At 56.4% G+C, this 12,674-nt stretch overlaps 1 protein-coding gene across 1 annotated transcript; it reads left to right on the top strand.

Annotated features, from left to right (window-relative positions):
* The first annotated feature begins 514 nt into the window (after positions 1 to 514).
* Positions 515 to 11,881, top strand: POLA2 (DNA polymerase alpha 2, accessory subunit). The gene is made up of 18 exons (XM_069882346.1): positions 515 to 617; positions 1,866 to 1,993; positions 2,084 to 2,169; positions 2,291 to 2,345; positions 2,444 to 2,550; positions 3,705 to 3,901; positions 3,986 to 4,074; positions 4,157 to 4,312; positions 4,393 to 4,455; positions 4,538 to 4,580; positions 5,549 to 5,673; positions 5,942 to 5,980; positions 6,168 to 6,241; positions 7,316 to 7,424; positions 9,274 to 9,380; positions 9,549 to 9,608; positions 9,804 to 9,930; positions 10,782 to 11,881. The coding sequence occupies exons 1-18, from the start codon at positions 515 to 517 to the stop codon at positions 10,920 to 10,922; spliced, it is 1,809 nt and encodes a 602-aa protein (XP_069738447.1). The 3' UTR covers positions 10,923 to 11,881.
* Positions 11,882 to 12,674: the final 793 nt, after the last annotated feature.

Here is a 12,674-nt window from a genome sequence, read left to right on the forward strand (position 1 = left end):
GAGGGGTTCGGGGTGGGTCCCGTGAGGGGTTCGGGGTGGATCCCGTGAGGGGTCAGGGTGGATCCCGTGAGGGGTCGTGGTGGATCCCGTGAGGGGTTCGGGGTGGATCCCGTGAGGGGCTCGGGTTGGACCCTCTGAGGGGTCAGGGTGGATCCCGTGAGGGGTCGGGGCAGATCCCGTGAGGGGCTCGGGTTGGACCCTCTGAGGGGTCGGGGTGGATCCTCTGAGGGGTTCGGGGTGGGTCCCGTGAGGGCTCGGGTTGGAGCCTCTGAGGGGTCGGGGCGGCTCCTTCAGGGTCCGGGTTCCCCTCCCCCCCCTTTTCCCCTCACGAACCCGCGGGCGGGCGGTTTCCCGCCTTTTTCCCGGGCCGCGGGGGGGCGGGGCCAGGCGGGGGCGGGGCCGGCTCGGCCTCTCCCATTGGCCGCTGGCCCCGCGTAGCCCCGCCCCATCTCCTTATAAGGCGAGGGCCCATCTCCCTATAAGGCGCGGCCCCGCCCCCCGGGCGCGCGCGGCGATGGCGGCGGGAGCGGAGCCCGCGGAGGTGTCGGCCGAGGCGCTGCTGAGGGAGCTGCGGCTCTTCGAGCTGCGCTGCCCCGGGGACGAGGGGCCCGAGCGCCGTGAGCAGCCGGGGGGGCCGGGGCACGGCGATTGGGGGCGTCAGGGGGGATCTGGGGACGGGTTTGGGGGGTCAGGGGGGATCAGGGGAGAGGTTGAGGCGTCAGGAGGGGTGTGGGGAGGGGTTTGGGGGTCAGGAGGGATCAGGTGAGGGCTTTGAGGGGTCAGGTGAGGGGGTTTGGGGTCCTTATAGGAATCAGGTGAGAGGTTGGGGTGTCAGGAGGGATCTGGTGAGGGGCTTGGGGGGTTAGGAGGGATCTGGTGAGGGGTTTGGGGGGTCAGGTGGGATCTAGTGAGGGGTTTGGGGATCAGGGTAGGGGTTTGGGGGGGTCAGGAGGGGTTTGATGGTCCGGAGGGGTCAGGTGATGAGGGGGTTTGGGGTCCTTATAGGGATCAGGTGAGAGGTTGGGGTGTCAGGAGGGATCTAGTGAGGGGCTTGGGGGGTCAGGAGGGATCAGGGGAGGGGTTTGGGGTCCCTATAGGAATCAGGTGAGGGCTTTGAGGCGTCAGGTGAGGGGGTTTGGGGTCCTTATAGGGATTAGGTGAGAGGTTGGGGTGTCAGGAGGGATCTAGTGAGGGGTTTGGGGGGTCAGGAGGGGGTTGGGGGTCCCTATAGGGATCAAGTGAAGGCTTTGAGGGGTCAGGTGAGGGGGTTTGGGGTCCCTATAGAGATCAGGAGGAGTTTGAGTGGTCAGGAGGGATCAGAGGAGGGGTTTGGGGTCCCTATAGGAATCAGGTGAGGGCTTTGAGGGGTCAGGTGAGGGGGTTTGGGGTCCTTATAGGGATCGGGTGAGGGGTTTGGGGGGGTCACGAGGGGTTTGGGGGAGTCTGAGGGATCAGGTGAGGGGGTTGGGGGGGTCCAGGGGTGGTTTTGGGGAGTCTGAGGGATCAGGTGAGGGGGTTGGGGGGTCCAGGGGTGGTTTTGGGGGGTCTGAGGGATCAGATGAGGGGTTGGGGGGGTCCAGGGGTGGTTTTGGGGGGTCTGAGGGATCAGGTGAGGGGCTGGGGGGGTCCAGGGGTGGTTTTGGGGAGTCTGAGGGATCAGGTGGGGGGTTTGGGGGGGTCCAGGGGTGGTTTTGGGGGGTCTGAGGGATCAGGTGAGGGGTTTGGGGGGTCCAGGGGTGGTTTTGGGGAGTCTGAGGGATCAGGTGAGGGGGTTGGGGGGGTCAGGAGGGGTTTTGGGGAGTCTGAGGGGTTTGGGGGGGTGGGTTTTGGGGTCCCTGACCCCGTTAACCCCTCCCTGCCCGCAGTGGTGCAGCTCTGCCTGACCCACGGCCTGGACCCGGTGGCTTTGGCTAACGAGCTCCTGGCCTTCGTTACCAGCAAAGACCTCGGCACCGAGCTCTCCTCCGACACCCTCGATGCCTTCGAACACGAGGTGGGGGGTCCCCGATATCCCCCGGCACCCCGAATCCCTCAGGAAAAGGCCCCGGGGGGAGGTCGCTCCCTCCTTTCCTTCCTCCCCCAGGTCCTCGCCAAGCGGAGCAGCCGCCTTTCCCGGAAGAACCGGAACCGCTCCGGAGGCCTCCACGACGTCCACTCCCTCCAGGAGCTGTATCCGTGGATTTGGGGGGCGATTCCTAGCAAAACGGGGGGGGTCGGGGGTCCTACGGGAGCGTCTTCGGCCTCCCCGCGGGAAACGAGGGCTCGTTAGTGCCCCTTAACGAGCCGGCAGCCTTGACGAGGAAGAGGAGGACGAGCTCCTGGATGCCTACGCGGCGCCGTCCAAGGTTCCTGAAGCTCCTTTCACCCCAAATTTTCCGTTTTCCGCCCCAAATCGCCTCCCGGGTGGAAAAATCTTTCAATTTTTTTTTTTTTTTCCTCCCAGGGGTCCCAAAAACGTGGGAATTCCACCCCGGAAACGCCCCGGCCCAAGCGGAGCCTCTCGTCCCGCAGCCCCTACGCCCTCTTCTCGCCCAACAGCTTCTCCCCGGGGTAAAACAGCTGGATTGGAGGGGAAAAACAGCTGGATTGGAGGGGGAAATGGGGAAAACCAGCTGGATTGGAGGGGGAAATGGGGAAAAACAGCTGGATTGGAGGGGGAATGGGGAAAAACAGCTGGATTGGAGGGGAAATGGGAAAAAAACAGCTGGATTGGAGGGGGAATGGGAAAAAAACAGCTGGATTGGAGGGGAAATTGGGAAAAACAGCTGGATTAGAGGGGGAATGGGAGAAAAAACAGCTGGATTTGAGGGGGAATGGGGAAAAACAGCTGGATTGGAGGAGGAAATGGGGAAAAAACAGCTGGATTGGAGGGGGAAATTGGGGAAAAACAGCTGGATTGGAGGAGGAAATGGGAAAAAAACAGCTGGATTGGAGGGGAAATTGGGGAAAACCAGCTGGATTGGAGGGGGAAACGGGGAAAAAACAGCTGGATTGGAGGGGGAAATGGGGAAAACCAGCTGGATTGGAGGAGGAAATGGGAAAAACCAGCTGGATTGGAGGGGGAAATGGGGAAAAAACAGCTGGATTGGAGGGGGAAATGGGAAAAAACAGCTGGATTGGAGGGGGAAATGGGGAATAACCAGGTGTATTTGAGGGGAAATGGGGAATAACCAGCTGGATTTGAGGGGGAAATGGGGAATAACCAGCTGGATTTGAGGGGAAATGGGGAAAAAACCAGCTGGATTTGAGGGGGAAATGGGGAATAACGAGCTGGATTTGAGGGGGAAATGGGGAAAAAACCAGCTGGATTTGAGGGGGAAATGGGGAATAACCAGCTGGATTTGAGGGGAAACTGAGGAAATAAAGATTTAAAACAAAAGATCAGAAAAAAAATGAGGATTTAAAAGAAAAATCCAGGAGAAAAAGAACAGGATTGAAGAGAAAGAGCCTCCCCTTCCATCCTGCTTGATTTTGTGCTCTTCCCATCTCCTCAAATCCCTTTTTTCCCCTTAAACCCTGGGATTTTCGTGCTTTTTCCCCGTTACCCTCCTCACCTCTGAAACTCTTGCAGCTTTTCCTCTTCCTCCCTGTGTTTTCCCAGCTTCCTGCTCCGATTTTCCAAGCTCTTTCCACCTTTTCCGGGGCGTTCCGGGTGCCTGGTGGTGCTGGGACTTGACTTCCCCCCCTTTTCCCTCTCCCCGCAGCCGAACCCCCTCCCCGAGCTACGCGGCTCGCGGCGGCCGCGGCGACGTGGTGGCCTCGTTTGGAGACCTTCCGGATCCTTCCTGGAGCGGCCGAGGCGGCGCCGCCGCCTGCGTCCCCAAACTCTTCGGTCTCCCCGAAGAAAACCTCACCAAATCCTACAAATTCATGTTCCAAAAAGCCCTCGACGTCCGCGAAGGTGACCGTGAGGCCCGGAGGGGGAAACTCCCACCGCTCCCTTCTGGTTTTTTGGGATGCGGGAACGTCTCTTCTCTCTCCGTAGCCCTGTCGTGGCGGATCGAGGAGCTCGGCGAGGCCCTTCGGAGCCACCACGGCCTGGAAGACTTCGCCTCGGCGTCGCTCCCGTCGCAGGCGAGTCCCGACGCCTCCTTTCCCGCTTTTCCGAGGGAATTTGAAGGCGAATCCAGCTGGTTTTGTCCCGTTGCTCCCGCAGGAGCCGGTGACGCTGCTGGGCCTCATCGGCTGCGACAGCAACGGGAAGCTCAACGCTAAATCCGTGGTGCTGGAAGGCGACCGGGAACACTGCTCGGGGGGCCAAGTGCCCCTGGATCTCTCGGATTTGAAGGAATATTCCCTCTTCCCTGGCCAGGTGCGGGCTTTGGGGGTGCGGAGAGGGGGGATCCTCCCTGTTTCTCTCTCAAACCGGGAGCCGGACGCTCTTCCCGGCAGGTCGTGGCGCTGGAGGGAACCAACAGCACCGGGAGGAGGATTCTGGTCTCCAAGCTCTACGAGGTGATGCTCCTAAATCCACCCGGCTCCGGGCTTTGGGGGGGAAAAAAGCTTCATTTTGAGCTCATTTATGGTTTTTCCGCAGGGGGTGCCGCTTCCCTTCCACCTGCCGGCCGAGCCGGCCTCAGGTGAGCCCCAACATCCCCCGTTTTTGCCCTTTGGCCCCTGAAAACCCTCTTTTTACCCCCCCCCGGCCCCATTTCTTCCCCCTCAAACCCCTCTTTCCCTCCCCAAACCGCTTTTTTCCTTCAAATTCCCCCCTTTTTCCCCCTCGAACCCCTTTTTTTTCTTTTGAATCCCCCCTTTTCCCCCTTTGAACCACTTTTTTTCCTTCAAATTTCCCCTCAAACCCCTTTTTTTCCTTCTAATCCGTCCTTTTTCCCCATTCAAACCCCTTTTTTCCTTCTAATCCCCCCTTTTCCCCCTTGAACCCCTTTTGTTCTTCGAATCCCCCCTCAAACCCTCTTTTTCCCCCCTCAAACCCTCTTTTTCCCCCCTCAAACCCTCTTTTTCCCCCTCAAACCCTCTTTTTCCCCCCTCAAACCCCTTTTTTTCCCTTCTAATTCCCCTTTTCCCCCCTTGAACCCTTTTTTTCCTTCGAATCTCCCCTCAAACCCCTCTTTTTTTCCCCCTCGCACCCCTTTTTTCCCTTCGAATCCCCCCTTTCTCCCCTCAAACCCCTTTTTCCCCTTTGAATCCCCCCTTTCTCCTCTCTAACCCCTTTTTTTCTTTTGAATCCCCCCTTTCCCCCCCTCGAAATTCTTATTTTTCCTTCGAATTTCCTTTCAAACCCCTTTTTTTCCTTCAAATCCCCCCTCAAACCCTCCTTTTCCCCCCTCGCACCCCTTTTTTCCTTTCGAATCCCCCCTTTCTCCCCTCAAACCCCTTTTTTTTCCTTCAAATCCCCCCTTTTCCTCCTCAAACTCTTTTTTTTCCTTTGAATCCCCCCTTTTCACCCCCTCGAACCCCTTTTTTTCCTTCGAATCCCCCCTCGAACCCCCATTTTCCCCTCCCCCCCTTCTATTTCTCCTTCCTCGCCCTCCGCTTTGGCCCCGGCTGCCCTTTTTTCGCGGCTTTTCTCCCCGAATCCTCTCAGAGCCCGAGCAGCGCTTGGTTTTCGTGGCGTGCGGCCCCTTCACCCCCTCCGACAGCAGCGCCTACGAGCCCCTCGCCGACCTCCTCGCCCTCATCTCCCGCCACCGCCCCGACGTCTGCGTCCTGGTGAGGCCCCGAATGCCCCTTTCTCACCCCAAAATGACAAGCCCACCCGTTTTTCAACCCTAAACTAACAAAAAAAGCCTCATTTTTACCTCAAATCCTCTTCTTGAGCCGCCCCGGGTGCTTCCCTGAGCTTCCTCGCTTGGCTCCGACACCTCGGGCTTGAGAAACAGAGTTTAATTAAACAGAATAATTAAAAAAATACCTTTTTCTGAGCAGTTTAAGGGGCTCGACGTGCGTCTCCGCTGCTGATTTTCCCTTTTCCTTGCAGTTCGGGCCCTTTGTGGATGCCAAACACGAGGAGGTGGAGGTGAGGGAGAACCCCGGAGCCGCCTCCTTCCCCCCCGACTCCTCCGTCCGCCTGGAGTTGGGGTCGCTCGGTCCCTCGTTCCGGGCTCCGCGGGAGCCAAGAAGCTCGGGGAGGTCCCGGCCTCCTCCCCGTTGGCCTGGAAGAAGCGGGAGTGGAGCCAATCCCCTGCTTTTCCCTCAATTCCCAGAACTGCCGGCTCCTGGGATCCTTCGCCGACGTCTTCAGGCTCTGCGTGAAGACGATAATCGAAGGGACGCGCAGGTAGGAAGCGGAATAGTCGGGTTTGCCCCCCAAACGTTCCTTAATCTCCTGGATTTCTCTCTTTTTCCGATGTCTTCATTCCTTAATCGCCTGGTTTCCCTCTTTTTCATTCCCTAATCGCCTGGTTTCCCCTCTTTTCCAACATTTTCATTCCCTAATCACCTGCTTTCCCCTTTTTTCCAACGTTTTCGTTCCTTAGTCACCTGTTTTTCCCTTTTTGTCAATAATTTTCATTCCCTAATTGCTTGGCTTTCCCTCTTTTCCAACATTTCCATTCCCTAATCCCCTGCTTTTGCTTCTTTTCCAACATTTTCGTTCCTCAATCATCTGCTTTTCCCTCTTTTCTAACATTTTTGTTCCTTAATCTTCTGCTTTTGCCTCTTTTTCCAACATTTTCATTCCCTAATCACCTGCTTTTCCCTTTTTGTCAATAATTTTCATTCCCTAATTGCTTGGCTTTCCCTCTTTTCCAACATTTCCATTCCCTAATCACCTGCTTTTGCTTCTTTTCCAACATTTTCATTCCTCAATCACCTGCTTTTCCCTCTTTTCCAACATTTTCATTCCTCAATCACCTGCTTTTCCCTCTTTTCCAACATTTTTGTTCCTTAATCTTCTGCTTTTGCCTCTTTTTCCAACATTTTCATTCCCTAATCACCTGCTTTTCCCTCTATTCCAACATTTTCATTCCTCAATCACCTGTTTTTCCCTCTTTGTCATTAATTTTCATTCCCTAATCGCCTCCTTTTCCCTCTTTTCCAACATTTTCCCTCCTCAATCACCTCTTTTTCCCTCTTTTTCATTCATTTTCACTCCCTAATCGCCTCCTTTTCCCTCTTTTCCAACATTTTCATTCCCTAATCATCTCTTTTTCCCTCTTTTCCAACATTTTCATTCCTCAATCACTTCTTTTTCCCTCTTTTCCAACATTTTCATTCCCTAATCGCTTGCTTTTCTCTCTTTTCCAACATCTTCATTCCTCAATCACCTCTTTTTCCCTCTTTTTCATTCATTTTCACTCCCTAATCGCCTCCTTTTCCCTCTTTTCCAACGTTTCCGTCCTCCTCCCGGCAGCGCCGGCTCCCACCTCGTCTTCGTTCCCTCGCTCCGAGACGTCCCCCACGACTCCGTGTACCCGCAGCCCCCGTTCCTCTGCCCGGAGCTCCCCAAGGACGACAAACCGGTACCCAAACCCCTCCAAATTCTCATTTTTACCCCAAAAAAAGCAAAATTGGGTTTTTTGGGGGTGAGTTTGGGGTCCTTTGGGGCACGATTGAGGCTTTTTGGGTAGATTTAGAGCATTTTCGGGGGGGCTTTGAGGCATTTTCTGCCTCTTCAGGCCCTTTTAAGGAAAACTCAGCCCCATCCCCGTATTTTTCGAGCTGGTTTAGGTTGATTTAAAGCAGATTTGGGGCATTTAAGGCCAGATCAGCGCCGCTTCTGCATTTTGGGGCAGGTTTTAGGGCCAATTTCAGGTATTTTGGGTGGCTTTAGGGCTGTTTAATGGAAGCTCAACAGGATTTGGGGTGGATTTTTTGGAGAAAAAGGGGGTTTGGGGACAAAAAGGGGGATTTGGGGTGGGATTTGAGGGGAAAAAAGGGGGGGTTGGGGCAAAAAAGGGGGTTTTGGGGTGGAGTTTTGGGCAAAAAAGGGGATTTGGGGGCAAAAAAAAGAGGGTTTGGGGTCAAAAAGGGGGGTTTGAGGTGGGATTTTGGGGGAAAAACGTGGTTTTGGGGCAAAAAATGGTGTTTTGGGGTGGGATTTGGGGTTAAAAATGGGGTTGGCATCAAAAAAGTGGGTTTTGGGTGGGATTTGGGGGGAAAGGGGGGGTTCTGGGTCTAAAAAGGGGGTTTTGGGGTAGATTTTGGAGGGAAAAGGGGGGTTTTGTGGGATTTGAGGGGAAAAGGTGGGTTCTGGGTCTAAAAAGGGGGGTTTGAGGTGGAATTTGGAGGGAAAAGGGGGGTTTGGGGTGGGATTTGGAGGGAAAAGGCAGGTTCTGGGTCTAAAAAGGGGTTTTGGGGTGAAATTTGAGGGGGAAAAGGGGGATTTGGGTCTAAAAAGGGGTTTTGGGGTGAAATTTGAGGGGGAAAAGGGGGGTTCTGGGTCTAAAAAGGGGGTTTTGGGTGGAATTTGGAGGAAAAAGGCGAGTTCTGGGTCTAAAAAGGGGAATTTGGGGGTAAAAAGGGGGTTTTGGGGTGGAATTGGGAGGGAAGGGGGGGTTTGGGGTGGGATTTGAGGGGAAAAGGCTGGTTCTGGGTCTAAAAAGGGGGATTTGTGGCTAAAAAGGGGGTTTGGGGATGGAATTTGGAGGGAAAAGGCAGGTTCTGGGTCTAAAGAGGGAGATTTGTGGCTTAAAAAGGGGGTTTGGGGTGGATTTTGGAGGGAAAAGGGGGGTTTTGGGGTGGGATTTGAGGGGACAAGGTGGGTTCTGGGTCTAAAAGGAGTTTTGGGGTGGAATTTGGAAGGAAAAGGTGGGTTCTGGGTCTAAAAAGGGGGATTTGGGGCTAAAAAGGGGGTTTTGGGGTGGAATTTGAGGGGGAAAAGGCGGGTTTGGGTCTAAAAAGGGGATTTGGGGCTAAAAAGGGGGTTTTGGGGTGGAATTTGGAGGGAAAAGGTGGGTTCTGGGTCTGAAGAGGGAGATTTGGGGCTAAAAAGGGGGTTTTGGGGTGGAATTTGAGGGGGAAAAGGCGGGTTTGGGTCTAAAAAGGGGATTTGGGGTGAAATTTGAGGGGGAAACGGGGGGTTTGGGTCTAAAAAGGGGATTTGGGGTGAAATTTGAGGGGGAAAAGGCAGGTTTGGGTCTAAAAAGGGGATTTGGGGCTAAAAAGGGGGTTTTGGGGTGGAATTTGGAGGGAAAAGGTGGGTTCTGGGTCTAAAAAGGGGTTTTGGGGTGGGGTTTGAGAGGGAAAAGGGGGGGTTTGGGTCTAAAAAGGGGATTTGGGGTGGGATTTGAGGGGGAAAAGGCGGGTTTGGGGCATCTCGGGGGGGTTTTCGGGGCGATCGGGCCCCGCCGAAGCCTCTTTCCGCGCCAGCGCGTGCATTTTGTTCCGGATCCCTGCACCCTGGACGTGGACGGCGTGGTTTTCGGCCTCACCTCCACCGACCTCCTCTTCCACATGGGCTCCGAGGAGATCAGCAGGTGCCTTGGGGAGCCGGGAGCCGCGTTCCCGGGATCGTTCCCGGGATCGTAGGGGGCGCGGAGCCTCCCCCGGGGGCCTCAGGGCTCCTTCGTTAGGCCGCTCGCCTCGTTAATCCACCCGGCCCCGAGCCTTTCACCTTTTCCTCTTTTCCCTGACCCGTTTCCCAGCTCGTCGGGCGTCTCGGATCGGTTCACGCGGATCCTCAAGCACGTCCTGACGCAGAGGAGGTGAGGCCTGGGGGCCAAGGAGGGAAATCTCGCACCGTTCCTGCTTCCGAGGCGTGTTTTTAAGCTAAAAAACGGCCTTTTGGGGCGCGACGAGGCTTGAAAAGGAGCGTTCGGGGGGCTGAGGGGCCGCAGGCCCTCGGCAAGAGCCAAAAATCACAAACCCAACCCCTTCTGCCCCAAAATTCCCGTCGGCAGCTACTACCCCCTGTACCCGCCCTCCGAGGAGCTCAACGTGGACTACGAGCGCTTCTCCCTCTACGCCTCGTTACCCGTCACGCCCGACGTCCTCGTTACCCCCTCGGAGCTGCGCTACTTCGTTAAGGTCAGGCGCCTAATGAGCAGAGCCCGGACCCACGGGGGCTTGGGGTGAGGGGGGAGAAGGAGGAGTCCAGCAGGGATGAGGCTGCAGGGGGCGTCGGCCTCACCTGGAGCCAGGGGGGTGTCGGCCTCACCTGGGGCCAGGGGGGTGTCGGCCTCACCTGGGGCCAGGGGGGTGTCGGCCTCACCTGTAGCTAAGTGGGTGTTGGCCTCACCTGGAGCCAGGGGGGTGTCGGCCTCACCTGGGGCCAGGGGGGTGTCGGCCTCACCTGGGGCCAGGGGGGTGTCGGCCTCACCTGGGGCCAGGGGGGTGTCGGCCTCACCTGTAGCTAAGTGGGTTTGGCCTCACCTGGAGCCAGGTGGGTGTCGGCCTCACCTGTAGCTAAGTGGGTGTCGGCCTCACCTGCAGCCAGGTGGGTGTTGGCCTCACCTGGAGCCAGGTGGGTGTCGGCCTCAGCCATAGTTGAGTGGCTGTTGGTGTTACCTGCAGCCGGGTGGGTGTCGGCCTCACCTGCAGCCAGGGGGGTGTTGGCCTCACCTGGGGCCAGGTGGGTGTCAGCCTCACCTGTAGCTAAGTGGGTGTCAGCCTCACCTGGGGCCAGGGGGGTGTCGGCCTCACCTGCAGCCAGGGGGGTGTTGGCCTCACCTGCGGCCAGGTGGGTGTCAGCCTCACCTGGAGCCAGGTGGGTGTCAGCCTCACCTGCAGCCAGGTGGGTGTCGGCCTCACCTGCAGCCGGGTGGGTGTCGGCCTCACCTGGAGCCAGGTGGGTTCGGCCTCAGCCATAGTTGAGTGGCTGTTGGTGTCACCTGGCGCCAGGTGTGCTCGGCCTCACCTGCGGCCGCCATGTTCGGCAGGAGGTCCTGGGCTGCGTCTGCGTCAACCCCGGGCGCCTGACCAAGGGCCGCGTGGGCGGCACCTTCGGCCGCCTCGTCGTTTGCCGCCGGGACGCCGGGAGCCGCGGCCCCTGCCTCGCCGCCCAGGTCGTTAAAATCTGAGCCGCCCCCCCCTGTTAATTACCCCGTGGGGGCTAATTAGCCTTCGAGACGGCTCCGATTCCCAATCGATCCCCCCAAAGCGCTGCCGATCGTCCGGAAACGACCAGCCCCGCTTCCCCGGACTCCGACTCTGCGCCCGCCGCGGCTCTTCCTGGATCCTCCGCTCCTCGTCGTCGCTAATTAATTAATTAACAAGCCCCGGGGTTGCGCGGGGACTTTTCCGGGTGCTGATTTGGATGAGTCGAAGCGGCCGCGGGGGGAGTTTTGGGGTTGGGATCGAGCGATGTGGGGGGCGCTCGTTAGCTGGGACACAACGACCTGCGCTCCCTGCGTTTCCCGCGCCTCGTTAAGCTAACGAAGCGGACTCTCCGGCTGGATTTACCTGTGGGAAGCGGAGTCGGGGTGCGTGGGGGGGGCCGAGCCCCTCCTCGGCCGGCCTGGATTCACCTCCCGGCTCACTTCGTTAGGGTTCAGCTTCTCCGTGATGCGACTCGGAGCTTAATTAGTCTGAAAGCAATTAATTAATTGATTAGGGGGGGGCTCGTTCCGGTGGTTTTCCGGCTTTGGGAAAGGACGCGGCCGTGGGGCAAAAATCCAGCACCAGGTTTGGCTCAGAAATGAGTTTTTTCTCCTTTTCTGCCTCAAAAATCTTTGATGAGGGACTGATAATTAATTAAAATCGCTCCGAGTAGGAAAAAGGTGAATCCCATGGGCTGGTTTTGTAATTGCTGAGAAAGCCGCCTGGTCAGGTGTCTCCCTTCGTTAATTTTCTACTTAATTACCTGCTTAGGGCCTCGGGCTTTGCCTCCTCCTCCCCTTTAAATCCCCTCAGGGCGTGTTTGGGGTAAAACCACAGGAAAACGGGGCTGGGGGGGGAATTTCCCTGGGAAATCGCAGCCTTCGCCGAGATTTTCCTGATTCTAGAGCTTCTCACCCCAAATAAAATCTTATTTTTTTCACCATGTGGGTAAAAGAGCCTTTTCCTCCCCTACTTTTCCCTTTCCCACCTTTTTCCCCCTAGATTTTCCCTTTCCCACCTTTTTTCACTGTTTTTCCCACCTTTTTCTCCCTCTACTTTTCCCTTTCCACCATTTTTCCCCTCCTGCTTTTCCCTTTTCCACCTTTTTCCCCCTAGATTTTCCCTTTCCCACCTTTTTTTCCCTGTTTTTCCCACCTTTTCTCCCCATTTTTCCATTTCCACCTTTTTCCCCACCCGCTTTTCTCTTTCCCACCTTTTTTTCCCTGTTTTTCTCGCCTTTTCCCACACCCTTTCCACCTCTTTTCCCCCTCACTTTTCCCTTTCCCACCTTTTCCCCCCTAGATTTTTCCCTTTTCCACCTTTTTTCCCTGATTTTCCCACCTTTTTCCCCTCTGCTTTTCCGTTTCCCACCTTTTTCCCCCCTAGATTTTCCCTTTTCCACCTTTTTTCCTCTCTGCTTTCCCCTTTCCCACCTTTTTTTCCATTTTTCCCACCTTTTCCCCTCATTTTTCCCTTTTCCACCTCTTTTCCCCCCTCACTTTTCCCTTTCCCACCTTTTTTCCCCCCTAGATTTTTCCCTTTTCCACCCTTTTTCCCTGATTTTCCCACCTTTTTCCCCCCTGCTCTTCCCTTTCCCACCTTTCCCCCCCACTTTTCCTTTTCCCACCTTTTCCCCCCATTTCCCACCTTTTCCCCCCATTTTCCCACCTTTTCCCCCCATTTTCCCACCTTTTCCCCCCATTTTCCCACCTTTTCCCCCTCCTCTTTTCCCT

Source organism: Phaenicophaeus curvirostris, unplaced genomic scaffold (genome assembly GCF_032191515.1).
Source record: "Phaenicophaeus curvirostris isolate KB17595 unplaced genomic scaffold, BPBGC_Pcur_1.0 scaffold_122, whole genome shotgun sequence".
Classification (NCBI taxonomy): Eukaryota; Metazoa; Chordata; class Aves; order Cuculiformes; family Cuculidae; genus Phaenicophaeus; species Phaenicophaeus curvirostris.

What these genes read in the sequence shown, in the direction of transcription:
- POLA2 (XM_069882346.1), top strand. Translation starts at nt 515, where the DNA reads ATGGCGGCGGGAGCGGAGCCCGCGGAGGTGTCGGCCGAGGCGCTGCTG. An exon ending in ATAATCGAAGGGACGCGCAG is followed by an intron (nt 6,242 to 7,315) that starts GTAGGAAGCGGA and finishes TCCTCCCGGCAG; the next exon opens with CGCCGGCTCCCACCTCGTCT. An exon ending in AGCTGCGCTACTTCGTTAAG is followed by an intron (nt 9,931 to 10,781) that starts GTCAGGCGCCTA and finishes CATGTTCGGCAG; the next exon opens with GAGGTCCTGGGCTGCGTCTG.